This window comes from Budorcas taxicolor, chromosome 11 (assembly GCF_023091745.1).
Source record: "Budorcas taxicolor isolate Tak-1 chromosome 11, Takin1.1, whole genome shotgun sequence".
NCBI classification, from domain to species: domain Eukaryota; kingdom Metazoa; phylum Chordata; class Mammalia; order Artiodactyla; family Bovidae; genus Budorcas; species Budorcas taxicolor.
The window spans coordinates 54283859-54310695 of NC_068920.1; the positions used below are offsets into that span (position 1 = coordinate 54283859).

A 26837-nucleotide genomic window follows, 5' to 3' on the forward strand; every position below is an offset into this window, starting at 1 on the left:
TAAATTGGGAAAGGTGTAAGTCAAATCTGTATATTTCAGCTTCTTCAACATTACTGTTCAGGATCTAGACTGGGATTACTGTGATATTGAATGGTTTGCCTTGGAAACAAGTAGAGATCGTTCTGTCTTTTTAATCAGATTGCATCCAATTACTGCATTTCAAACTCTTTTGTTGACTCTGATGGCTATTCCATTTCTTCTCTGAGATTCTTGCTCACAGTAGTAGATATAATGGTTATCTGAGTTAAACTCACCCATTCCTAAAATGTTGATGTTCACTCTTGCCATCTCCTGTTTGACCACTTCCAATTTTCCTTGATTCATGGACCTAACATTCCAGGTTCCTATGCAATATTGCTCTCACAGCATTGGACTTTACTTCCATCACCAGTCACATCCACACCTGGGAAGCTTCCATAAGCCTCTTATCCTTCTTCATCAGAGGACAGACAGACTGAAAACAATAATCACAGAAAAGTAACCGATCTGATCACATGACCACAACATTGTCTAACTCAATGGGACTATGAGCTATGCCATGTAGGGCCACCCAAGATGGACGGGTCACGGTGGAGAGTTCTGACAAAACGTGGTCCCCTGGAGAAGGGAACGGCAAACCAGTTCAGTATTCTTACTGGAGGACAGTGAGCCCCCAGTTCAATAGGACTGGTGTCCTTGTCAGGAGATAGCCATGTGGATACAGAGAGGCAGGAGAAAAGACCAAGTGATGATGGAGGAGAGACAGACTGGATGTACAGAGCCACACCCAGGGGAGGCCATGTTAACAGCCAACCCCCAGAAGCCACGAGAGCAGCAAGCAAGGAATTATCTACAAGTTTCAGAGGCAGCATGACCCTCCTGACCCTGACTTTGGACTTCTAACTCCAGAACTCTGTGAAAATATGTTTATGTGGCTTTAAAACACCAACCTGTGGTACTCTAAAGTAGCTCTGGGAAATTAATACAAGTCTGATGTAAAAAAAGGAGGTAAGTTTATTCCTTGGGTTCCAGAAACGACTAAAGAACCCATGAACAGAATTGAAGGGTAAACAGACATCAACTCAACATGAATAAGAACTTGCTGGTAGCTAAATTCACCGCAAAATAGAAGCCAAGGGCTTAAGCAAGTCATAAATTGTTGTTGCTTTTGTTGTTTGGTCCCTAAGTCATGTCCTACTCTTTCGAAACCCCATGGACTGTAAACTGCCAGGCTCCCCTGTCCATGAGATTTCCCAGGCAAGATTACTGGAGTAGATTTTGCTTTCTTCTCCAGGGGCTTTTCGTGACTGAGGGATTGAACTCAGGCCTCCTGCATTGGCAGGATGATTCTTTTACAACTGAGCTACCAGGGCAACCCTAAATTGAAAATTCCCCACTATTAAAAATGTGCAAGCAGAAATGAATCAGGAATGCCACAGAGCTGATTTATGCATCTGATTAAACTGATGATCTCCGACTCTAGAATTCAATGGACATGCATTAGAGTCTTGCCAAAGAGAGGTAGACAGCTGCCTTTCACCTTCTGCTTCACTGATAGGTACTGATACGTAATAGAATGGTGTGCATGGTGTATAAGATTAAATCTTAAGTCAGCATTTACTAGCTATTCATCCTTAGGTAGATTCCATAACCTCTCTTGTATCAGTTTTCCACATGTTAAACAGAAATAGTAATCACTTTATAGTGTTATTATGGAGATTTCAGTTCAGTTCAGTTCAGTCGCTCAGTCGTGTCCGACTCTTTGCAACCCCATGAATCGCAGCACGCCAGGCCTCCCTGTCCATCACCATCTCACGGAGTTCACTCAGACTCACGTCCATCGAGTCCGTGATGCCATCCAGCCATCTCATCCTGGGTCATCCCCTTCTCCTCCTGCCCCCAATCCCTCCCAGCATCAGAGTTTTTTCCAATGAGTCAACTCTTCGCATGAGGTGGCCAAAGTACTGGAGTTTCAGCTTTAGCATCATTCCTTCCAAAGAAATCCCAGGGTTGATCTCCTTTAGAATGGACTGGTTGGATGTCCTTGCAGTCCAAGGGACTCTCAAGAGTCTACTCCAACACCACAGTTCAAAGGCATCAGTTCTTCAGTGCTCAGCCTTCTTCACAATCCAATTCTCACATCCATACATGACCACTGGAAAAACCATAACCTTGACTAGACAGACCTTAGTCAGCAAAGTAATGTCTCTGCTTTTGAATATGCTATCTAGGTTGGTCATAACTTTTCTTCCAAGGAGAAAGCGTCTTTTAATTTCATGGCTGCAGTCACCATCTGCAGTGATTTTGGAGCCCCCAAAAATAAAGTCTGACACTGTTCCCACTGTTTCCCAATCTATTTCCCATGAAGCTGGTTTTAGAAAAGGCCGAGGAACCAGAGATCAAATTGCCAACATCTGCTGGATCATGGAAAAAGCAAGAGAGTTCCAGAAGAACATCTATTTCTGCTTTATTGACTATGCCAAAGCCTTTGACTGTGTGGATCACAATAAACTGTGGAAAATTCTGAAAGAGATGGGAATACCAGACCACCTAACCTGCCTCTTGAGAAATCTGTATGCAGGTTAGGAAGCAACAGTTAGAACTGGACATGGAACAACAGACTGGTTCCAAATAGCAAAAGGAGTACATCAAGGCTGTATATTGTCACCCTGCTTACTATGGAGATTAAACTAGTTAATAATTTAAATTGTTTACAACAGGACACAGGAAATATAAGTGTTTACTGGTGATCTACTTGCTCTCACATTGCTTAGACGTCATGCATTAACACTGGCCTCCTATCACTGCCATTCCTCACCCTCAAAATATGGAGAATTGGGAGTTAAACTAGAACTGATTGTATTTTTTTAAGTCTTATTTTCATTCCTAGATCCCATTTGGACCATTTATTGACCAAGTATCAAAGTGTGATTTTTTATTTCAGTTTTCTCATAACAAGCCATGATAATGTGTTAGTCAACTGATAAGATGGGTTTGTGTGTGTGTGTTTCAAGCATTTCTGAGAAGTGAATGATTCATCAGCAGCATTTTCAGACAATAAAGACTACAGTGTATCCTAACAAAGCTCTCTTGAGTTTTCGGTACTTATGTGCTAGAGTTGGAGGAAGATGTGAAGTTTTCACAATTAAATCCTCAGAAATTCAGATATTTCAATAAATGATCATCTGTTGGTGACTGGAGTGTAATTTCAGCTTCAGGAGCTAGTAAAAGAATTTTTCAACGTATGACACTCATAATAACTGGTACATAATTGTCAAAAAGAAATCCTCACTAAACGACTCAAATTTAACAAAATACGCTTTTATTTCTTCACTACAGAAGGTTACTAATCACTGCATCACTTGGGTGCACGGATGACAGCTCTGACAGGTTAACAATAGTCCAGGTAAATTCAGTTACTTAGTTACATTTCGTGAAGCAAATCCAACAACAGATGTGGGTAGCAATGCTTATACCTATATGATTCTGGGACCAGTGATTATGTAACCTTTGGATACATCAGAGGGAGGATGGAGAATCAAGGAACTAGTTGCTCTTTCCATAAGGAGTGGCTTAGTGACACAGCATGCATTTTAGAGAGGGGGATGCTCTGAGAAAATGAGGGAGGCTTGGCTGTGAGAGTATGTTTTATCTGAGGCAAAGTTTAGAGGCCAACAAGCGTAGTAGAAAGGAAAGCATTTCTAGAATTTAGATGTGCTTTTTAAAAATAATTCTTTCATTTTTTTAAATAACTCTTTAATTCACAAAAGAAGGTAACCAATGCGGTGGAACGACCAGCGCTTCACTTGGTGTATAAGCCCAGTTGTCATGGTGATTCCCTGCTTTATAAGCCATTTGTCCCCAACAAGTTCCACAAAACCCCTGTGTGTCAATGACATCATAATATACAAAACATCAGTAATGATGAATTCCCTTGGGATTGTCATTGAGATTAAATAACTCAAGGGTATGAACTATCCACCTCAATATCTGGCAATAATAGGAACTGAATAATTGTAGACTTTTGTCTTTAAGCGTCTTCATCTCTTATAAGTCCTAAAGGAGCAGATATGGGTCAATATGATGGATGAGGTAACACCACAGTTCACTGAAAAATAACAAGCTCTTTATTCATCTCAATTCAGCAAATATTAATATTTCCTGAGTATCTACTACATGCTGCCCACTGAGGGGATAAAATGATAAATCAAAGATTGTTCTTTAGTTTCTGGAAAATGAAATTCAAAATCAATTAAAAAACACAGCCATATGAGCCATTGAGAAATGCCTTGCAAGGTAAGGGGACTGATTTTAAGCATATATTGAGAATTCACACAGATTGACTGATTCAGTGAAAACACAGGGCCGCCTTAAATTATCTCCCTTTGGCAATATTTATTTGTGGAATTGCAGGGGTACTAGCCAGCTTGACAGTATTCCCTCAGACCGATTTTCTTTGTTTAGTTCCTGTCTTAGTCTGTCAATCCTGCTGTAACTGAGTGCTGTGAACTGAATGGCTTATAAACAACAGAAGTTAGTGTCTCAGTTCTGGATTCTGAGAAGTGCAAGGTCAAGGCTCTGGCAGCTTCAGCGTCTGGGCAGAGCCCACTTCCTGGTTTGTTAAGAACAGGCAATTTTTTTTGCTGTATCCTCAAGTGGTGGAAGAGGTGAAAGATCTCTCTATATAAGGAGAGATCCCTTATATTAATTCCCTTTATAAGGCCCTAATGCCCTTTACAAAGCCTCCACCCTCATGACCAACTCATTTGCCAAAGGCCCACTTCCTAATACCATCAATACCATCACACTGGGGGTCAGGATCCTTTTTTTTTTTTTTTTTAATTGAAGTATAGTTGATTTACAATGTTTTGTTGATTACTGTGGTACAGCAAAGTGATTCAGTTATATTTACATAGACATATACATGTTACTTTCCATTATGGCTTATCATAGGATATTGATTATAGTTCCCTATGCTATATGGTAGGAGTGGCTTCCCAGGTGCTCAGTGGTTAAAAAATCCACCTGCCAATGCAGGAGACACAGGAAACATGGATTCAATCCCTCGGTTGGGAAGATCCCCTGGAGTAAGAAATGGCAACCCACTCCGGTACTCTTGCCTGGAAAATTCCATGGACAGAGAAACCTGGCGGGCTACCATCCATGGGGTCACCAAGAGTTGGACACGACTGCATGCACACACACTATACTGTAGGATGTTATCGCTTATCCATTCTACATGTAAAGCTTACATCTAATCCCAACTTCCCAGCCCATCACTTCCTCAGCCTCTTTCTCCTCCACAACCACCAGTCTGTTTCCTATGTTTGTGATCCTGTTTCTTCTTCAAAAACAGATCTATTTGTGTCATATTTTAGATTTCCACATATAATGGATATTGCATACTATTTGTCTTTATCTGACTTACTTCACTTAATGCAATAATCTCTAGTTCCATCCATGTTGCTGCAGATGACACGCTCTCATTCTTTTTTGTGGCTGAGTAATATTCCTTTGTGTATATGTACCCCATATTCTTTTGAGGGGGTAGGATCTTAATATATGAATTTCTGTTTCATTGCACCTTCCACATCATGGACGTTCAGTCCATAACAGAGAATATTCCTTTCTCTTTCCAAATCAGTTTGTGTGGCCGTGTGGAAGAACCACCACATGAGGACGGTGACCAATTACTTCATTGTCAACCTTTCTCTGGCTGATGTGCTTGTGACCATCACCTGCCTTCCAGCCACGTTAGTTGTGGACATTACTGAGACCTGGTTCTTCGGACAGTCCCTCTGTAAAGTGATTCCTTATTTACAGGTAAATGCTTTGCATACTTTTGGGGGGTCAAAAACTACCCCCAAAATGCATAATCATTTTCATTTATAGCCGTGGCCAATTAGTAAATACTTAGTGCATTAAGAGAGAAATTGGCAAACTTAAGGAAAGTAATACTAGAAACTTTTTCGGTAAACAAGGTAAGTTCTGGGTAAAAAAGTGTCAGAATCCTGTGCTGCATAAACCTTTTGCTCCTTTGATCTCTATTTGTCTGATTATAAATTAAAGAACTTGAACCCTCAATGATTGAGGTTATCCCAATCCAAATAATTGAGTATTGTTTCTATAAGTAGTCTCATTCTGAGAAATCAAGAGCTATACTGTCAAAGCAGTAGAGGGAGCATGTTTTAGTTTAGGTCTGAATTAAACTGCCACATTTGGAACCTCTATTCTGCCATTCACTGATACCATTGAGCCAAATACACAAGCTCTTTGAGATTCATTTATTTTAAAAGACTAATAATTTCAATTATAAATATGCCTTGTGGTTGCTGTGCTCAACTACTTAGATAACTGTATGACCATTTGGCACAGATATTAGTCTCTGGAAGACTCTGGCCTTATAAAAACAGTGTGTTCTCAATAAACATCTGTCATCATCATTATCACTAGTGTTCTGTTGTTCAGCTCTGAAATCCACTTTTCTACAACTAGTTGCTCTATAACGAGTTAAGAACAAATACTTCCAGAGCATACTTTTCTGATTGATATTCTGATATCTCTGAAATCCTTAAAAATTTTCCCATACTGGTGTTCATAGCCACAGTTCTGAAAGACCTGGGTTTCCTTTAGCAATTGGACAGTGAGTGAAATGCTGGCCACTCCCCTCTAGTTCCCATGACCACCCTCCACAATCTAGTTCTTATTCCATCTGGCCTCCAAGATGATATCATAACATTTGGAGGAAATGACACTATGCACCCATTGATAACAAACTGAGGCAAGAAGAATTTAAACACAGACCTTACACTCTTCAGAAAAATTGACCGAAAATGGGTCATAGACCCAAATGTAAAATGCAAAGCTACAAAACTCTTAGAAGATAACTTAGAAGAAACTCCAAATGGCCTTGAGTATTTTGATGACTTTTTAGATGTGACAACAAAGATGTGCTTCTTGAAATAAATCATTGATAAGCTGACTTCATTAACATTAAAAACTTCTGCTCTGCAAAATTCAGTGTAAACAGAAAGAGAAGGCAAAGCACAAACTGGGAGAAAATATTTTCCAAAGATATGTCTAATAGGTGACTGCAGTCTAAAATAAGGGCTTCCCAGGTGGCTCAGTGGTAAAGAATCTGCTTACCATGCCGGAGACATGGGTTTGATCCCTGGGTCAGGAAAAAATGCTGGAGAAGGAAATGATAACCCACTACAGTATTCTTGACTGGGAAATCTCCATGGACAGAAGAGCCTGGCGGGCTACAGTCCATGGGGTTGCAAAAGAAGCAGACGTGACTTAGGGACTAAACAACAACAACAACATCTGAAATATACAAAGAGCTGTTGAAACTAAGCAATCTGAAAGCAAACAACCCAACTAAAACATAGACAAAAGACATTAACTACATCTTACTAAAGAAGATACACAAATGGCAAAGAAACATGAAAAGATGTCCTTCATCACATTTCATCAGTGAACTGCAAATTGAAATAATGAAATGTCACTACATACTTATTAGAACGGTCAAACTATGAAACTCTGACAACAACAAAAGCTGGCAAGGATGTGCAGCAACAGGAACTCTCATTCATTGCTGGTGAGGATAATGAAAAATGTTACAGCCATTTTGGAAGACTGATTTGTTTTTTTTTAACAAAACAGTCCCAATATATGATCCAGCAATTGCATTCCTTGATACTTACCTCTCAAAAGTTGAAAATTTACATACACAGAAAAACTCTCATGCAAATATCTATTGCAGCTTTATCCATGATGACCAAAACTTTGAGGTAACTAAGATGTCCTTCAGTAGATGAATAGAAAAACTAATTGGAGTACAACCAGATAATAGAATATTATTCAGTGATGAAACAAGATGAGTTGTCAAGACATGTTCAGTTCCGTTCAGTTGCTCAGTCATGTCTAACTCTTTGCAACCCCATGGACTGCAGCACTCTAGGCTACCCTGTCCATCACCAACTCCCAGAGCTTGTTCAAACTCATGTCCATCAAGTCGGTGATGCAATACAATCATCTCATCCTCTGTTGTCCCCTTCTCCTCCTGCTTTCAATCTTTCTCAGCATCAGGGTCTTTTCCAATGAGTCAGTTCTCATCAGGTGGCCAAAGTGTTGGCGTTTTGGCTTCAGCATCAGTCCTTCCTTCCAATGAATATTCAGGACTGATTTCTTTAAGGATTGACTGATTGGATCTCCTTGTAGTCCAAGGGACTCTCAAGAGTCTTCTCCAACACCATGGTTCAAAAGCATCAATTCCTTGGCACTCAGCTTTCTCTATAATCCAACTCTCACATCCATACATGACTACTGGAAAAACCATAGCTTCGAGTAGATGGACCTTTGCTGACAAAGTAATGTCTCTGCTTTTTAATACACTGTCTAGATTGGTCATAGTTTTTCTTCTAAGGAGCAAGCGTCTTTTAATTTCATGGCTGCAGTCACCATCTGCAGTGATTTTGGAGCCCAAGAAAATAAAGTCACTGTCTCCATTGTTTCTCCGTATATTTGCCAAGAAGTGATGGGACCAGATGTCATGATCTTAGTTTTCTGAATGTTGAGTTTTAAGCCAATTTTTTCATTCTCCTCTTTTGCTTTCATCACGAGGCTTGTTAGTTCCATTTCACTTTCTGCCGTAAGGGAGATATCATCTGCATATCTGAGGTTATTGATATTTCTCCTTGCAATATTGATCCCAGTGTATGCTTCATCCTACAAGCCTTCCCAGGTGGTGCCAGTGGGTAAAGAATATTTTTGCTAATGCAGTAGATACAAGAGACGGGAGTTTGAATCATGGATTGGGAAGATCCCCTGGAATAGGAAATGGCAACCCACTCCAGTATTCTTGCCTGGAAGATTCCAGGGACAGAGGAGCCTGGCTATGGACTTGCAACAAGTGGGTAGCCTACCCCTCTTCCAGGGGGACTTCCTGGCCCAGGAATTGAACCAGAGTCTCCTTCATTGCAGGCAGATTCTTTACCAGATTAAAAGAATACTACTACCTGAGAATATTGCTACCCAGGAAGTCCTATAGGAGCAGTGAACTGCTTTTTCAGAGTGACTTTTTCAATATAACTGAAGAGGCTCTGCACAGGAAAAGAACAAAAGTCTACTGAGATTTGGGTGATGGGTGTTCAGTAGGCGGATGGTCTCCCTCTTTCTCTCGGTCACACTTTCCTACATTCCAGTCTATTAGTGCCTAGCATCCAAACGTGCAGTTTGGCAGAATTTCCATTTCTACTTGCAGTGGATCTCTGGGGCTGTCTGTCACATCTCTATGCCAGCATGAAACTGACTCCTCTACCGGAGAAAACTCCCACATTGACCTGAGCACAGGGTGCTCATAGGACAAATGCAAGATAAAGCACCGACAGCAAAAGAAAGTTCACACCACCTCACTTTGCTCCAGTCACAGTGTTCACAATTCACACTACATTCATTTCTGAAATGGTTTATACTATCAGCTTGGTTTGATCTACTGTCAAAATCTCAATGAAAAAGGCACCCAGAAGTGCACTCCTACAAGTGTAAAGCAACAACAGAACTCTCATTTATAATCACTTATGATAAGGTGAAATTGTGTATCACCTTTGAGAAAATCAAGTACACTGGATTCTAATTGTATACTACAGTATATTATACACCAGCAAATACAGTAGTCAAACAACAACTGTTAAATCACTGATGCCTAAGGGTTCATTCAATGGATTATACCGTTAGATTATCCAAACCAGCATGTTCTCTCGTGGGAAGGCACTGCACCCTGCCTCACCATTGGCACTGGACAGCCATCTCTCAAGTGCACTGATTGGAACTGATTATTGCAAGCAGTTGAAGGAACTCCTAGAAATGACTTCAGAATTTGAATCACATTACTTCTATCTCATTCACCCATGTTGATTAGAATTTATGAAAAGCAAGATACTAAGCCTTGTTGAGAACTTTTTGTTTCTTATCGCTAGAGAGGATAAATATAGCCCTGGCTCAGTAGTATGAAAGGTCAACTGTGTAGAGCTAGATGGCCACTGCTCTATCCCCAGGTTGGCAAGGATTTGGAAGGGCTCTGGATTCTCGACACATTCTCAAGGAGAAATAGAGGTTGAGCAAAGAGTAGACACTGGAGAAAGGTGTGAATGTCCCCTAAGGCAGTGCCAAGGAATTTCCAGGTGCCATCAACAAGGTGGAATCAAGATTGCCAGGAGAAATATTAACAGACTCAGATATGCAAATGATACAACTCCAGTGGCAGAAAGTGAAGAGGAGCTAAAGATCCTCTTGATGAGGGTGAAAGAGGAGAGTGAAAAAACTGGGTTGAAACTCAACACTAAAAAAAATAAATAAAACAAGATCATCACTTTATGGCAAATGGAAGAGGGAAAGGGGTAAGCAGTGGCAAGTTTTCTTTTTTGGGGCTCCAAAAATCACTGCAGACGGTGACTGCAGCCGTGAAATTTAAAGACGCTTGCACCTTGGAAGGAAAGCTATTACAAGCCTAGACAACATATTAAAAAGCAGAAATGTTACTTTGCCAACAAAGGTCTGTCTAGTCAAAGCTATGGTTTTTTCCAGTAGTTAAGTATGGATGTGAAAGCTGGACAATGCAAAAGGCTAAGCACCAAAAATTGATGCCTTCGAACTCTGGTGCTAGAAAAGACTCTTGAAAGTCCCTTGGACTGCAAGGAAATCAAGCTAGTCAATCCTAAAGGAAATCAACCATGAGGATTCATTGGAAGGACTGATGGTAAAGCTGAAGCTCCAATATTTTGACCACCTCATACAAAGAGTCAACTCATTAGAAAGGACCCTGATGCTGGGAGAGATTGAAGGCAGGAGAAAGGGACAACAGGGGACGAGATGGTTGGATGGCATCACCAATTCAATGGCCATGAATTTGAGCAAGCTCCAGGAGATGGTGAAGGGCAGGGAAGCCTGGCATTCTGCAGACCATGGGGTTGCAAAGAGTCAGACCCGACTGAGCAACTGAACAGCAACAAATCAACCAACAGAAACCTACTCTGATAGAGTTCACCCCTTTCAAATTAAAGTTGAAATTAACCCCCAAGAATTTAGAACAGTTTACATCTTTACTTGTAATTTCTATAACTATTCTTCACTGTAAAGCAGTCTGCTCCAATTAGAAGTTAGAACTCTAAGCTCGAGAATAGAAGAAAATACGAATAGTATAATCACCATCACCACTGCCATCATCATAGCCAGGAATAACAAACACTTACCATTTATACACCAGGCCCAGATGAGGCATTTCACACGTGGACTGACTCTTCTTCCAACAAGTCCACAGTGGCTCTGATTATCATGCAAGTTTACTGTTGAGAAAATTGAGGCATAGCATAAGTAACTCACCCAAGACCTCACATTTAGCAAGTGCCATGTGCTGCATCCCAGGAAACTTGGTTGCAGAATTGATTTCAACTGTACTCTGTCATCTTTTCTAACGAGAATCAAAAGAATCAGAGTTGGCAAGCATCTTATTGTCAATTTTACTCATTTAATAGGAAAAAAAATACACACATTTGCCAACAATTGTTAAGCAGGTGACCCACATTGTGCAGCTAGCTGGGAGGAGATGAGAATGGCTATGTGATCCTGATGCTTAGCCCAGAACCTCTCCTCCTCTGCTGGACCAGCATGTACATCACTCTCACTCATCTGTACCTATAGTCAATGCAACAACAAGCAAGGTCCTGATGTAAGAAGAGACACCCTCCCATTCACATATTATAGGGTCAATACAACTAGGACAAAAAAATAGAGAAAGATAACTCTGCCACATAATAAACACATGAAGCACTGTGCCAGGGACTGTTGTGCACAGTCGCTCCTGCCATTGGTCTTTGTTCCACAGAGAAGATAAACCATACATTAATGAATTAAACATGCTGTAAGTGTTGAAAAGAAAGTTAATAGAAATCTGTAAATATATATATATATAAAACACAGAAAGGAAAATGAGGCTTCTTTTTAAAGAGAGGGTTTTGAGAGAATTGATTTTGTCAACCAATGGTCTGATCATTCAGTATAGAATGCACTAAATATAGTTAAATAAACTTGGGGGGCTTCCCAGGTTTCGACAGTGGTAAAGAACCCGCCTGTCAACGCAGTAGACTTAACAGACGCAGGTTTGATCCCAGGGTTGGGAAGATCCCCTGGAGGAGGGCCTGCCAACCCACTCCAGTATTCTTGCCTGGCAAATCCCATGGACAGAGGAGCCTGGGGGGCTACAGTCTATAGCGTTGCACAGAGTAGGACACGACTGAAGTGAGCTGCCATGGCACAGCAATGATATAAACTGATCATGGGGGATGGGCATACATGACATGTTTCTTTACTATTTTCTCAAAGTTCCAAGCTAAATGTGTGATGCCATTAATTATATAGAAATCTGGATTAGGTAAACCTATTCAAATTTTAGAGGTAGGTTGCTTATTCCAGCAATGAGCAAACTATGGCAAGGAGATCCATATAGAAGATTACCTTTTATCACAACTCATGCATTTGCATGTTGAAAATGAACTGATATATGAATAACCTTGGTTATTTAAAAATAAGAAATGAGATACCAATCATTCAAAAATGCTAATTAAATGCAATTGCAATCAAATTCTTGTATGTTAATTTAAAAGAAAGCCATGTCATCGTATTATTGTGTATAAGTAAAAGAAAAATTTCCAGTTCAGACTGCTACTGCTAAGTCACTTCAGTCGTGTCCAACTCTGTACAACCCCATAGATGGCAGCACACCAGGCTCCCTGGTCCCTGGGATTCTCCAGGCAAGAACACTGGAGTGGGTTGCCATTTCCTTCTCCAATACAGGAAAGTGAAAAGTGAAAGTGAAGTTGCTCAGTCATGTCCGACTCTTCACGACTCCATGGACTGTAGCCTACCAGGCTCCTCTCTCCGTGGGATTTTCCAGGCGAGAGTACTGGAGTGGGGTGCCATCTATGAACATATATATTTTTACCTTTGAAGATAAGATTTACCTTATCAATGGAAAAATGCCAAAACAAAATCATGTTTATCTTTCTTCAAAGAATGTCATATAAATCAAAACACTTGGCATAAAAAAAGAGGCAGCTTCCCAAGTGGTGCTAGTGGTAAAGAGCCCTCCTGCCAATGCCAAAGAAGACTTGAGTTCAAATCCAGGATCCCCTGGAAGCATTCTTGCCTGGAGAATTCCATGAACAGAGGAGCCTAGTGGGCTACAGTCCATGGGGTTGCAAAGAGTTGGAGTTGACAAAAGCAACTTAGCACTCAGTCATAGTATATACTTTTATATTTAATGGGAAGTAGGTAATTCTTTTTCTTGATACATTTCTCTCATGATTTGTAGCCACTTTTTTTTTTTTCCCCATTCTTTAAATAGAAGCACTTGAATGAAATGTCTTTTGACAACTTTGAATCTGGTTATCCGTGTGCCTACCCTTCTGAAATAGTACAAATATTGAGAGACATCCATGTAACAGCTGGCGCTTCCCTGTACTACCTTGCTTCTCTCTTTAGACCGTGTCGGTGTCTGTGTCTGTCCTCACGCTGAGCTGCATTGCCTTGGACCGGTGGTATGCTATCTGTCACCCTCTGATGTTTAAGAGCACAGCCAAGCGGGCCCGGAACAGCATCGTCATCATCTGGATCGTGTCCTGCGTCATAATGATCCCTCAGGCCATCGTCATGGAGTGCAGCACCATGCTGCCTGGTTTAGCCAATAAAACTGCTCTCTTTACCGTCTGTGATGAGCGCTGGGGAGGCAAGTCCAGTGTGGTCCTTATATTGATATGACGGCTGTGAATTGGAAATCTGATTTGCATAACGCTTGTAAAGCTGGCCTTCTTTATTTTATTGACATTCATTAGTATCATTTTGCAAAAACATGAAGAATCAAGTTGAAATCCAAAACGATTTCACAGAATCCCTCCACCCATTTTGAACCTTTAGATGCACGACTATCTAGCTGTTGTATTATTCAGCTGGTGACTATGAACTTTCCTTAGGTTTTCTGAAACATCGAAAGGACTCATTTATAATAACCCAAATATATATTTTGAAATTATTAGCATTTTATAACATGGTAGAACATTATATTTCCGCAGGTGTCGGATCCCCTAATGGGGCTTCAAATGCAACTGAATTTTTCATGTTAAAGTCATGTTCAGCCTGGAAACACGACTGTCTTGTCTATTGACCTATGTTGATCTTTGAGTCAACCAGCTAAATATGCTTTCTCTATTCATAATACAGTAAATTGATAAATTTTACCACTGACATAATTATTTTCTGATTTCAGAGTTATACTAATCATGGAATTATGATCCTACTTGGTTTCCCATCTGACATGTTCAGTAGTTAAATTTAAACAATCGGAAGATGGAGGTGTTATGTTCCTTTGGTTCAGAACTCTCAGCAACAGTCTGAGTTCTGCAACAGTCTGAGTTCTGCAACAGTGGAACCACTTTTATCAGTGCCTGATGATGGCACGAATCTGGACAGAGCAAAGAATGAAAGAAAATAAAATAATGCTGCATTTCCCAGCACTGTCTACAAAATTATAACATAAAATTTAAAGAAAACAATCTATTCTCCTCTGGTTAAGTATATTACAATGGTTCATATTTAGACACTGTAAATATTAGGAAAGCATTTGTCCATTGGAAAGATGTATCAATAGAAGCAGTGTACCCCAAGGATGGCTGGCTCATGGACTTCTGATTTTCAAGTATTTGAATCTCTGAATTCATGTTAACTCCTAACTTGGTACTTTATTGGAACCCTGAAAAGAGAAAAATCAGGGACTGAAAAATTAGGCATATATTTTCACTGCAGCAAAATAAAACTCAAAAAATATTGCAATTACTCCATATATTATCCAAAGACCTATAATAAGCAAAATTTCAAAATCTGCATTATCTTTTATTCCAGATATTAAATGCCACTTTATAAAATTTAGTTTTTCCCTTCATTTCTAACATTGCAACTCTTTTGCTATATTTCTTTCTGGATCTTTTTTGTTTTTTCATGAGTTTCCTTATTAACAATGCAGACAAAAACAAAATGAGTGGAAAGTTCCAAAATGATAGAAATATTTCTTAAGTGGTTTTGGTCCCATTTATTTAATGTTCAAACAACATCTTGAGTACTTAGGATATGCCAAAAATTGTGCCAACCTGAAGAGAAATAGACTCTGCCTAAGGGAACACGTTGTATATACTGAGGCTGAAAGGCAAATAAATAAAGTCTTATAGTGTGATTAGTATTTTAATATACTTAGATATAAAGTGCTAGGAGCACAAATTAGAGGACAGACTCAGTCCTGGCCATTTGAACAAAGTTTACAAGCAGCTGCTAACACTTCAGCAAAGCATTAAAGATGAACAGGGAGGAAACTCAGGGGGCAGTTCATTTACTCAGAGTTTGAGCTCTGGTCACTTAGAATGAACTTGTTTTGCCTCTTGATTTGGCTATGTTTTAATGTTTAAATGGGGCTTCCTTGGTGGTTCAGACAGTAAAGAATCTGCCTGCAATGTGGGAGACCCAGATTCAATCCCTAGGTTGGGAACATCCCCTAGAGAAGGGAATGGCTACCCACTCCAGTCTTGCCCGGAGATTCTCATGAACAGAGGACCCAAGAGTCAGACCACACTGCAGATGGTGGATGAGCAACTAACACTTTCACTTTCTTTATAATGTTTAAACATCTCAATTATTTTTCAGTTTAAGAAAGACTAAAAATGTGGAGATTCACTAGCATGAATGTGATTCTCTCTCAGTGCACAATTTAATAATTTGGTTGATTAAATGACTATAACCTATCCCTTTAAAAACTGAGCAAAGATTTTCCAGACAGGGAAGAGGGGAAAGGGAAAAACTGAGGGTGTCCTAGGAAGTAGGAAAACCCACACAATGGGCACCACCCCTTGAAGAAGGAAGTAAGAGAGTTCAAACTTATAGTTTCTGGATTGCAGGGGTAGACAGTCTAAAGAATTGTGTTTGGGGAAAGGTAGGCTGGGGACCAACTGTGACATATCTCTTAGGTAATTCCTATACAATGAGTTCTATTTGGAAAAGAGTTTAAAGATCTCTTGATTGGAGTAATTTAGTTAATCATGATGAAATGGAACCATAAATTAAATTATTTGTTCAATATTATGAAGCAAACAAGCACAATTATTTTTTTTCTTATGTTCTTTTATTATTTTTCAAATTTAAATTTATTTATTTTAATTGGAGGCTAATTACTTTAAAATATTGTATTGGTTCTGCCACACATCAACATGAATCCACCATGGGCGTACACGTGTTCCCCATCCTGAACCCCCCCTCCCACTTCCTTCCCCGTACCATCCCTCTAGGTCATCCCAGTGCACCAGCCCCAAGGATCCTGTATCGAACCTGGACTGGCGATCCGTTTCTTATGATATTATACATGTTTCCATGCCATTCCCCCAAATCATCCCACCCTCTCCCTCTCCCACAGAGTCCAAAAGACTGTTCTATACATCTTGCATCTTTTGCTGTCTCGCATACAGGGTTATCGTTACCATCTTTCTAAATTCCATATATATGCGTTAGTATACTGTATTGGTGTTTTTCTTTCTGGCTTACTTCACGCTGTATAAGGCAAAGTAATACTGCATTGAGCTGATCATCCACAAAAGCAAGCAATAAAAGATATTATATTAGTTTCACATACATTAAATGAAATCAATATAACTTTATGTTTTTAAGAAGTGTATGAAAAATACAAAGTAGGTTCTTATCATTCTGCTCATCAGACATCTAGTTTATTATAACAATTTTTGCATAGCATAAGTTTTGTTAATATAAGATTTGCATGTCTACATTTCTTTTCTTTTTAAAATTAATTAATTAATCTATTTATTTTTGGCTTCACTGGGTCTTGGTTGCCACCAGGGCTTCGTCTAGTTGCTGTGAGCAGGGGCTACTCTCAAATTACAGTGCAAGGACTTCTCATCGCAGCGGCTTCTCTTGCTGCAGAGCATGGGCTTCTAGAGTCCATGGACTTCAGTAGATGCGGTTTATGAGCTTTGGATTTAGAGCACAGCTTGCTAGCTGTGGTTCATGGGCTTAGTTGCCAGCAGCATGTGGAATCCTCCTGGACCAGATTCGAACTTGTGTCCCCTGCATTGGCAGGCAAACTCTCAAGCACAAGACTACCAAAGAAGTCCCTGTAACTCTATGTTTAACTTAAAATTTTTAAGCTTGGACAAAAATATGTGATAGTCAGAAGCTAAAGTCACCAAAAGGGTTCAAACCTGGGTTTGATCTTTGGGTCAGAAGATCCCCTGGAGAAGGGAAAGGATAACCACTCCAATATTCTTTTCTGGGAAGTACCATTGACATAGGAGACTGGTGGGCTACAGTCCATCTGGTTGTAAAGCTAAAGATCAGCTTTCATTCCAGCCCCAAAGAAAGGCAATGCCAAAGAATGTTCAAACTACCACATAATTACACTCATTTCACACACTAGCAAAGTAATGCTCAAAATTCTTCAAGCTAGGCTTAAACAGTACGTGAACTGAGAACTTCCAGATGTTCAAGCTGGATTTAGAAAAAGCAGAGAAACCAGAGATCAAATTGCCAACATCCACTGGATCATAGAAAAGGCAAGAGATTTCCAGAAAACCATCTACTTCTGCTTCATTGACTGTCTTAAAAGACTTTGATTGTGTGGATCACCACAAACTGTGGAAAATTCTTCAAGAGATGGGAATACCAGACCACATGACCTGCCTCCTGAGAAACCTATATGCAGGTCAAGAAGCAACAGTTAGAACCAGATATGGAAAAATGAATTGCTTCCAAATTGGGAAAGGAGTATGTCAAGGCTGTGTATTGTCACCCTGCTTATTCAACTTACATGCAGAGTACATCATGAGAAACGCTGGGCTAAATGAAGCACAAACTGGAATCAAGATTGCTGAGAGAAATATCAATAATCTCAGACCTGCAGATGACACCACCCTGACAGAAAGTGAGGAGGAACTAAAGCCTATTTATGAAAGTGAAAGAGGAGAGTGAAAAAGCTGACTTAAAACTCAACATTCAGAAAACTAAAATCATGGCAACTGGTCCCATCATTTTATGGCAAATAGATGGGAAAACAATGGAAACAGTGATAGACTTTTCTTGGGCTCCAAAATCACTGCAGATGGTGACTGAAGCCATGAAATTAAAATATGCTCCTTGGGAGAAAAGTATGACAAACCAAGGCAGCATGTTAAAAAAGTAGAGACATTACTTTGCTAACAAAGGTCCATCTAGTCAAAGCTATGGTTTTTCTAGTAGTCAAGTATGGATGTGAGATTTGGACCATAAAGGAAGCTGAGCACTGAAGAATTGATGCTTTTGAGCTGTGGTGGTGGAGAAGACCCCTGAGAGTCCCTTGGACTGCAAGGAGATCCAATCAGTCAATCCTAAAAGGAATCAGTCCTGAATATTCATTGGAAGGACTGATGCTGCAGCTGAAGCTCTGATACTTTGGCCACCTGATGCAAGGAGCTGACTTGTTAGAAAGGACCCTGATGCTGGAAAATATTGAAGGCAGGAGGAGAAGGGGATGACAGAGAATGAGATGGTTGGATGGCTTCACTGACTCAACGGTCGTGAGTTTGAGCAAGCTTCGGGAGATGGTAAAGACAGGGAAGCATGGCAAGCTGCAGTCCATGGGGTTGCAAAGAGTTGGACATGACTGAGTGACTGAAAAAAAAGTCACTGTAGGATGTTATATTTTACAGGGTTACCCCTCTAATTCAAACATCTTGAAAGTCCAAATACCATTTAGCCTAATTAAAAATCTATTTACTGTGAAGTATCTTTCATTTGTGTTTAACTCATAAACTGTATTCCTTATCTTTCAGTATCACTTGAGTCTCTCAGTTGTGTCCAGCTCTTTGAGAACCCATGGAATATAGCACAGCAGGCTTCCCAATCCATCACCAACTCCAGGAGCTTACTCAAACTAATGTCCATTGAGTTGGTGATGCCATCCAAGCATCTCATTCTCTGTCGTCCCCTTCTCCTCCTAACTTCAATCTTTCCCAGCATCAGGGTCTTTTCCAGTGAGTCAATTCTTCACATCAGGTTGCCAAAGTATTGGAGTTTCAGCTTCAGCATCAGTCCTTCCAATGAATATTCAGGACTGATTTTCTTTAGGATGGACTGGTTGGATCTCTTTGCAGTCCAAGGGACTCTCAAGAGTCTTCTCCAACACAGTTCAAAAGCATCAATTCATCAATGCTCAGCTTTTTTATAGTCCAACTCTCACATTTGTACATGACTAATGGAACAACCATGGCTTTGACTAGACAGACCTTTGTTGGCAAAATAATGTCTCTGCTTTTTAAATGCTGTCTAGGCTGGTCATAACTTTTCTACCAAGGAGCAAGTGTCTGTTAATTTCATGGCTGCAGTCACCATATGCAGCGATTTTGGAGCCCCCAAAAACAAAGTCTGTCACTGTTTCCATTGTCTCCCCATCCATTCATCATGAAGTGATGGGACCAGCTACCATGATCTTAGTTTTCTGAATGTTGAGTTTAAGCCAACTTTTTCACTCTCCTCTTTCACTTGCATCAAGAGGCTCTTTAGTTTTTCTTCGCTTCCTGCCATAAGGGTGGTGTGATCTGCATCAGTTCAGTTCAGTCGCTCAGTCGTATCCGAGGTGGTATGATCTGCATTCTCCTGGCAATCTTGATTCCAGCTTGTGCTTCCTCCATCTCAGCGTTTCTCATAATGTACTCTGCATATAAATTAAATAAGGAGGGTGACAATATACAGCCTTGTCAGACTCCTTTCCTGATTTGGAACCAGTCATTTGTTCCATGTCCAATTCTAACTGTTGCTTCCTGACCTGCATACACATTTCTCAAGAGGCAGATCCAGTGGTCTGGTATTCCCATCTCTTCAAGAATTTTCCAGTTTGTTGTGATCCACACAATCAAAGGCTTTGGCATAGTTAATAAAGCAAAAATAGATGTTTTTCTAGAACTCTCTTGCTTTTCTGATGATCCAATGGATGTTGGTAATTTGATCTCTTGTTCCTCTGCATTTTCTAAATCCAGATTGAACATCTACAAGTTCACAGTTCACGTACTGTTGAAGCCTGGCTTGGAGAATTTTGAGCATTACTTTACTAGTATGTGAAATGAGTGCAATTGTGCAGTAGTTTGAACATTCTGTGGCATTGTCGTTCTTTGGAATTGAAATGAAAAGTGACCTTTTCCAGTCCTGTGGCCACTGCTGAGTTTTCCAAATTTGTTGGCATGTTGAGTGCAGCACTTTCACAGCATCATCTTTCAGGATTTGACATAGCTCAACTGGAATTCCATCACCTCCACTAGCTTTGTTCGTAGTGATGCTTTCTAAGGCCCTCTTGACTTCACATTCCAGGATGTCTGGCTCTAGGTGAGTGATCACACCATCGGGATTATCTTGGTCTTGAAGATCTTTTTTGTACAGTTCTGTGTATTTTTGTCACTTCTTCTTAATATTTTCTGCTTCTGTTAGGTCCATATCATTTCTGTCCTTTATCGAGCCCATCTTTGCATGCAATGTTCCCTTGGTATCTCTAATTTTCTTGAAGAGATCTCTAGTCTTTCCCATTCTGTTGTTTTCCTCTATTTCTTTGCATTGATCACTGTAGTAGGCTTTCTTATCTCTTCTTGCTATTCTTTGGAACTCTACATTCATATGCTTATATCTTTCTTTTTCTCCTTTGCTTTTTGCTTCTCTTCTTTCACAGCTATTTGTAAGGCCTCCTCAGACAGCCATTTTGCTTTTTTGCATTTCTTTTCCATGGGGATGGTCTTGATCCCTGTCTCCTGTACAGTGTCATGAACCTCAGTCCATAGTTCATCAGGCATGCTATCTATCAGATCTAGTGACTTAAATCTATTTCTCATTTCCAGTGTATAATCATAAGGAATTTGATTTAGGTCATACCTGAATGGTCTAGTGGTTTTCCCTGCTTTCTTCAGTTTAAGTCTGAATTTGGTAATAAGGAGTTCATGATCTGAGCCACAGTCATCTCCTGGTCTTGTTTTTGTTGACTGTATAGAGCTTCATTTACCTGTTATTTTCCTTATCTTATCCCAAGTTAAATCAATGATCTAATTCTAAAAGTATACAGAGATGTCATAATTGTCCTACATCCAATATTACAGTATGGAAAGAGTGTAAACCATGTGGATTCATATCTTTCAAGTCACTTTTGGAAAAGTCTTGCAAATACTGTCTCCTTCATGGTACAAAATACCTGAGAACTCTGTCTTGCTGAAAATAAGACCACAAAAGTGTAATATGGATGTATCATTAATGAAACTCATTATCTTCTTCATTACCTATAGTTTGTTCATAAAAGAACACAAGCCATTAAGTTCTTGGCACAAAAATAAAATGTATTAATGTTTATTTTAATTATTTTTAAAAGATTTTTTAATAAATTTATTTATTTTATTTGGAGGTTATGTATGTTCATTGTTTGCTTCAGTCATATTAATTTATACTTCTGAAATTTTTAAATTATCTCAAAATTGTAACCATACTTTCTTGATTTCTTGGTTTGTAAATACTTCCATAGGATAAATCCTAATGGAAGAAAGTAATTTTCTTTCTGCACTCAATCCAAGATATGTTTTTACCAGTCATTAATCCAACTTTTAATGAGCATATAGTGATTATCAAATAGTATTTTGGAGACTGGGGATTTATAATCTTCCTCCTATTGGATTGTACTGTCAAATTATTCTTTGGTGGTTTCAAAAATAATAATAATAATGGAGATATTCTCTACATCATGGCATTTGGCCTATTGTCATTGGGAAAGTATATAAATATGTGTGTTTATTAATAGGAACATTTATTGAAGACATTTATCAGGGAAAAGATAATAAAATATATGAAAGATTAAGGTGCACTTTAATGGATACATGAGCTTTGAAAAGACTGTTGAAACTGAAAATTTGAAAAATTATATTATTTTTTCCATTGAATTCTTGATAGGTATAAAATGAAGGAGAAAATGTCATTTTTAGATAATTATATTAACATGTTCAGTTAATAATGGACCTCAACTCATTTAAGTTTTGTCTGTCTAATACATGATATTATTATTTAATCTGGTTATTTAAGTTTATTTTTTAATTGAAGGACAATGGCTTTACAGAATTTTGTTGTTTTCTGTGGAACATCAACATGAATCAGTCATAGGTATACATATGCCCCTCCCTCTTGAACCTCCCTCCCATCTCCCTCCTCATCCCACCCTTCTAGGTTGATACAGACCCTCTGTTTGAGTTCCCTGAGACATACAGCAAATTCCCATTGGATATCTATTTCACATGTGATAATTTAAGTTTCCATGTTTCTCTCTCCATACATCAAGACTAAAGAAAGATCCACATTTGCTCCTTACTTGTTGATTTGGTATATATACAAGAGTTTATGTAGATTATGCCTATTTATTGATTGAGTAGAGACAACAAATTTTAATAGCTTTTAATCCTTAAAATGTTGTTTTCTAATTTCGGGAATGCCTAAGTGAATACATTTTACGTAGCTCCTTTCTAGACATATGAATGTCTTAAAATATATAAAAGATATTTCTCATCAAGTGCAGAGAAAGATCAAAGATGGTTTTAACATATAATTTAAACTTTCAGTGGTATTTCTGGATTTTCAATTAGCTTAGACTCTGAGCATGAAATGAGGAATTTAAGATGATTATGTTTCACCAATTATCTAAAATAATCTCTTGAGTGAAACAATCTATCCCAGCCTGCAAATATAATGTTTGCTTTATCAACTTTTGTCTGTGTTGGCATTCATTACGATAATATGCCTTTACTGGTCAACTACATCTTTTTACAGCTATTTATAAACATGCCACTTGCAGAATGAGCTTTGTTTCCCATCTGTTTAAAACTGCAGACTGTTATCATAGTGTTGATATCCATATATGCATTTAAAAAACAAGAATTGAATCGCCAGTCTATGTCTGACGCAGGATACAGCATGCTTGGGGCTGGTGCAGGGGGATGACCCACAGAGATGTTATGGGGAGAGAGGTGGGAGGGGGTTCATGTTTGGGAACACACGTAAGAATTAAAGATTTTAAAATTAAAAAAAAATAAAAATAAAAAAAAAATAAAACCTAACCTCAAATCTTAAAAAAAAAAAAAAAAAAAGACCTACGAAATCTACCTGTCTCCTTTCATTTGGGGCAGACATCAGGGATTCATGGGTATGTATGCTTCAAAGGTACATTTTTTATGCAGGAAGAGTATGTGACACTTTCTTCAAAACAAACAAAAGTTCAAAGCCACTCAGGTGCCTGGGAAGTGCCAAGGTAACTCTCCAGTTCCTTTTAAATTGGCTCCCCTATTGCTGAACGGACTGTGGAGCTTCAAAGGAAAAGGATGTCTGTTATTCCTCCCTTCAGGCTGCTCAGATTCTATCACTTTTTATGTAACTGGCCTGTCTTACAGGACAAACTTGAAAGGAAGTTAGAAGCTGATGAGCTCAGCCTGAGCCACCCGGGCCCCCGAGGAAGTTAAAAATGACACCTCAAGTTGATCTCTTAGAGCTCCTGGCACCACACTCACCCTGCCGTCCTCTCTAAAGATAGCAATGGAGAAAATATCTATCTGAGAAAGAAGGCAGTTTTAAGAGTAAAAACAAGACTATTAAGTTCAAGAAGATAAGACTATAAAATCAATATTATGGAGGATATTTAACTCATTGATATCTTTAAAATATATTCAGTAAGAAGTCAATGAATTGTCAACCTTTGTTATCAACAATTATGGTCATCATAATTATTTTTGACTAAACCTGAGGATAAATTGCTGTTATCACATTTGATCACATAACTGAGTCTTCATGCTTCAAAATACTCTCTGAAGTAATGAAACAAATATAATCTATAAAAATGATAGCATTGTCCTTCCGTAATAGTATAGAACCAATCCCATTGTCAATATCAAGCTCTAAATAAGTTATGGAATTTTTAGAATTAAAAAAATCTATTTTGCTAGCATTTAGTTAGAATTGTATCTAGTTAGTGGCATTTAATATCCATGGTATCCATCTAGTATATTTTGTTTCTTGTTAAGTAAAAGTAGCTGGATCACTATGACATATTCAAATACTAGCATAAGAGAAATATCCTTTAAAGTATTTTAAAAGTCAGCCATGGATATATTTTTAAAAAGCTAAAAATTAATATTAAGCCACAGTGTCGCTCAATTGATTGATTCCTTAATAAATGCCTTAATCTATGATACATATCACCTGTATACATAGAATTAATGATAAATAAGAAATTACTACAATCCTAGATGTGCTTATGCCTTATTGATAAGAAAATACCCACATTGGTTTGAAATCTAACTTTAAAGAATCCTAAAAATTTCATTTTTATTAAAAATACATGCATTAACACACAAACACAACTTACTCAAATAAGCATTTTGTATATGTTCTAGGAAGTCAACAAAAAGAATTGTTATCAAATGTTTGCTGTTTTATTTTTTAAAAAAACATTCCAAATTTGTATTTGCAGATACAAGTGGGAATAATTTCCCAATTTTTAAGAAAGAAATTAAGAGGAATCAACTTAATTTACAGTCTCTTGCAGTTTTAACAAAGCTTTAGCAATTAAATTTTGAATAATGTCCCTTCTTGTAAATCCAAATATAGGACAATCCAAATTATTTTATTAATAGCCAGATGTAATCAAGAGAAAAAAATGGGCTTTTAATAAATGAACACTTGGCTTTGGATGGACAATGTAGCACAAATTAAAATAATGTTTAATTGCCTCTTCTCTCTGAGTAGATTAAATTACATTAAGACTTTGCATTTAGTACTTAAATGTAAGTAGTTGTTATTTTTAATCACTTTTCCCTTTGTGTATATATCATGACACTAAAATCATATAGAAGGTAAAGTGTATTTTAAAAGCAAAACATTGATAAATGTACCTTTAAAAAATCTATGAATTATAGCATAAGACTTTATTATTTTGACTTTCACTCCAGGTGAAATTTACCCCAAGATGTATCACATCTGTTTCTTCCTGGTTACGTACATGGCACCCCTGTGTCTTATGGTGTTGGCCTATCTACAAATATTTCGTAAACTCTGGTGCAGACAAGTAAGTAATTTCAAATACTTTTCTTGTGTTTTCTTTACAGTCCTTGAAAACAAAATTTGAGTGAATTGAACCAATATAATGTGTTTAGCAAAGGATTGTGTGTTCTAATAATGCTTTCCACTAAATAATGAAGACCTAGTCAGGAAAATGGGCTTGCCTGCTGGCTCAAATGGTAAAGAATCTGCCTGCAATGCAGGAGACCCAAGTTCAATCCCAGGTTGGGAAGATTCCCCTGGAGAAGGGGATGGCTACCCATTCAATATTCTTGCCTGGTCTAGGCATTTTGAAGAGTGATATTTAGGAAATATTATTTTATGAACTGCCTTAATGGTTAACTTTTAAACCTCTGTGATTAATTGACTTGATTTTTTTGTCTAGGACTAACATTACACATTTTACTTTTTATGAGAAATAAACAAAAGTTCCTTTAGCGTTTCCTGAGACTGAAAGCAAATATTTATATAACGCATTTTTATTATGTGAGTAAATCTCTAACTTCAAAGATTTTATTTTGTTTAGAAGAATCAGGCAGAATTGAGAATTTTAGAAATTGTTTATAATGCTAATTTGAGAGTACTGAAATTTGTTATATAATTTTGCTCTGTATTCATTCACTCAGTTATTCATTCATCAAATGGTTGCATTTCTTTCACATGCATGTCTGATAAAAGTTCCAGTCTGTGACACTGATGAATTCATAGCCTAGAAGAAGGAAACAGTCAGTTGCAGGATAAAAATCACCTTAATAAGTATAAGCCACAGGAGATCAGAGGAAAGCTTAGTGGAAGCAGATCTAATTCAGACCAGGTAACATTTAAGCTGAACTTTGATGAGTTGAAAGAAATCAAGGAACATATAGTGGTTCATAAAGGGACAGACAAAGGATATAACTCAGCTTCTTATACTAGCAAATTGTTTCTTAAAATGCCACATTTCTCAGAAATGTATCTGTCTCTTTTCCTAAATTTTGAGTTTGTGGAAAGCCATGTTCTTAGTCTGTTTGCTTTGACATATTTTATCCAACTGAAAGAATTTACTGGGCCACTTTCCTCATTAAAAAGATTTCATAAAACTTTTATTTGAGGGTAAATATGAGTCTTCATTTGGATCTGCTTCATCCTTTATTAGTCAAAGCAATTTTCACAATCATCTTTTATCCTTTCATAGGAGCAACAGCTGCATTTTTCAACCCTGTATGTCTCCAAATGTTTTCTTTTCTTCTAATTTTTTAAGTCAATTCTTTCCTGACCTTATAAATGCATTCTGTTCCCCAGCCTTTTCAATTAAAATAACAAATGTGTATCACTATAAGCCATGAATGGTGATTTTCCAGATCCTAGAGAGAGTTTCCTCAACACTCTCCACCTGGCCGTGAAGTCAACTGCAAATATTTTAGTGTCTTTTCCTTTTGTACCCACTTTCTGGTAAGCGGTGTCAAACTGTCCCATTTTTGCTCAGTTATTCTGCTGTGAAAAGCTCAGGGTATGTGGTTTGCAATAGCTTATCTCGTTCATGTTCTGCATCAGGGGTGAGGGTGACAGTGACTGCGCTCCCCTGGTCTTCTCGGTTCAGAACTTCATCCAAAGGAACAGCATTCCCCTGGGCGTGCCATTTTGGGATCCAGGGAAAGGGCAAGAGAGCTGGAAGAAAC

General features: G+C 38.4%; 1 protein-coding gene across 1 annotated transcript in view; it reads left to right on the forward strand.

The window, feature by feature from the left end:
• Positions 1 to 26837, forward strand: part of HCRTR2 (hypocretin receptor 2) — a 133131-nt gene that overhangs the window by 90889 nt on the left and 15405 nt on the right. Inside the window, exons 2-4 of the mRNA XM_052649397.1 lie at positions 5624 to 5802; positions 13519 to 13762; positions 25071 to 25186. Of these exons, the coding sequence (XP_052505357.1) occupies positions 5624 to 5802; positions 13519 to 13762; positions 25071 to 25186 (539 nt within the window). The remainder of the gene's footprint in view (positions 1 to 5623; positions 5803 to 13518; positions 13763 to 25070; positions 25187 to 26837) is intronic.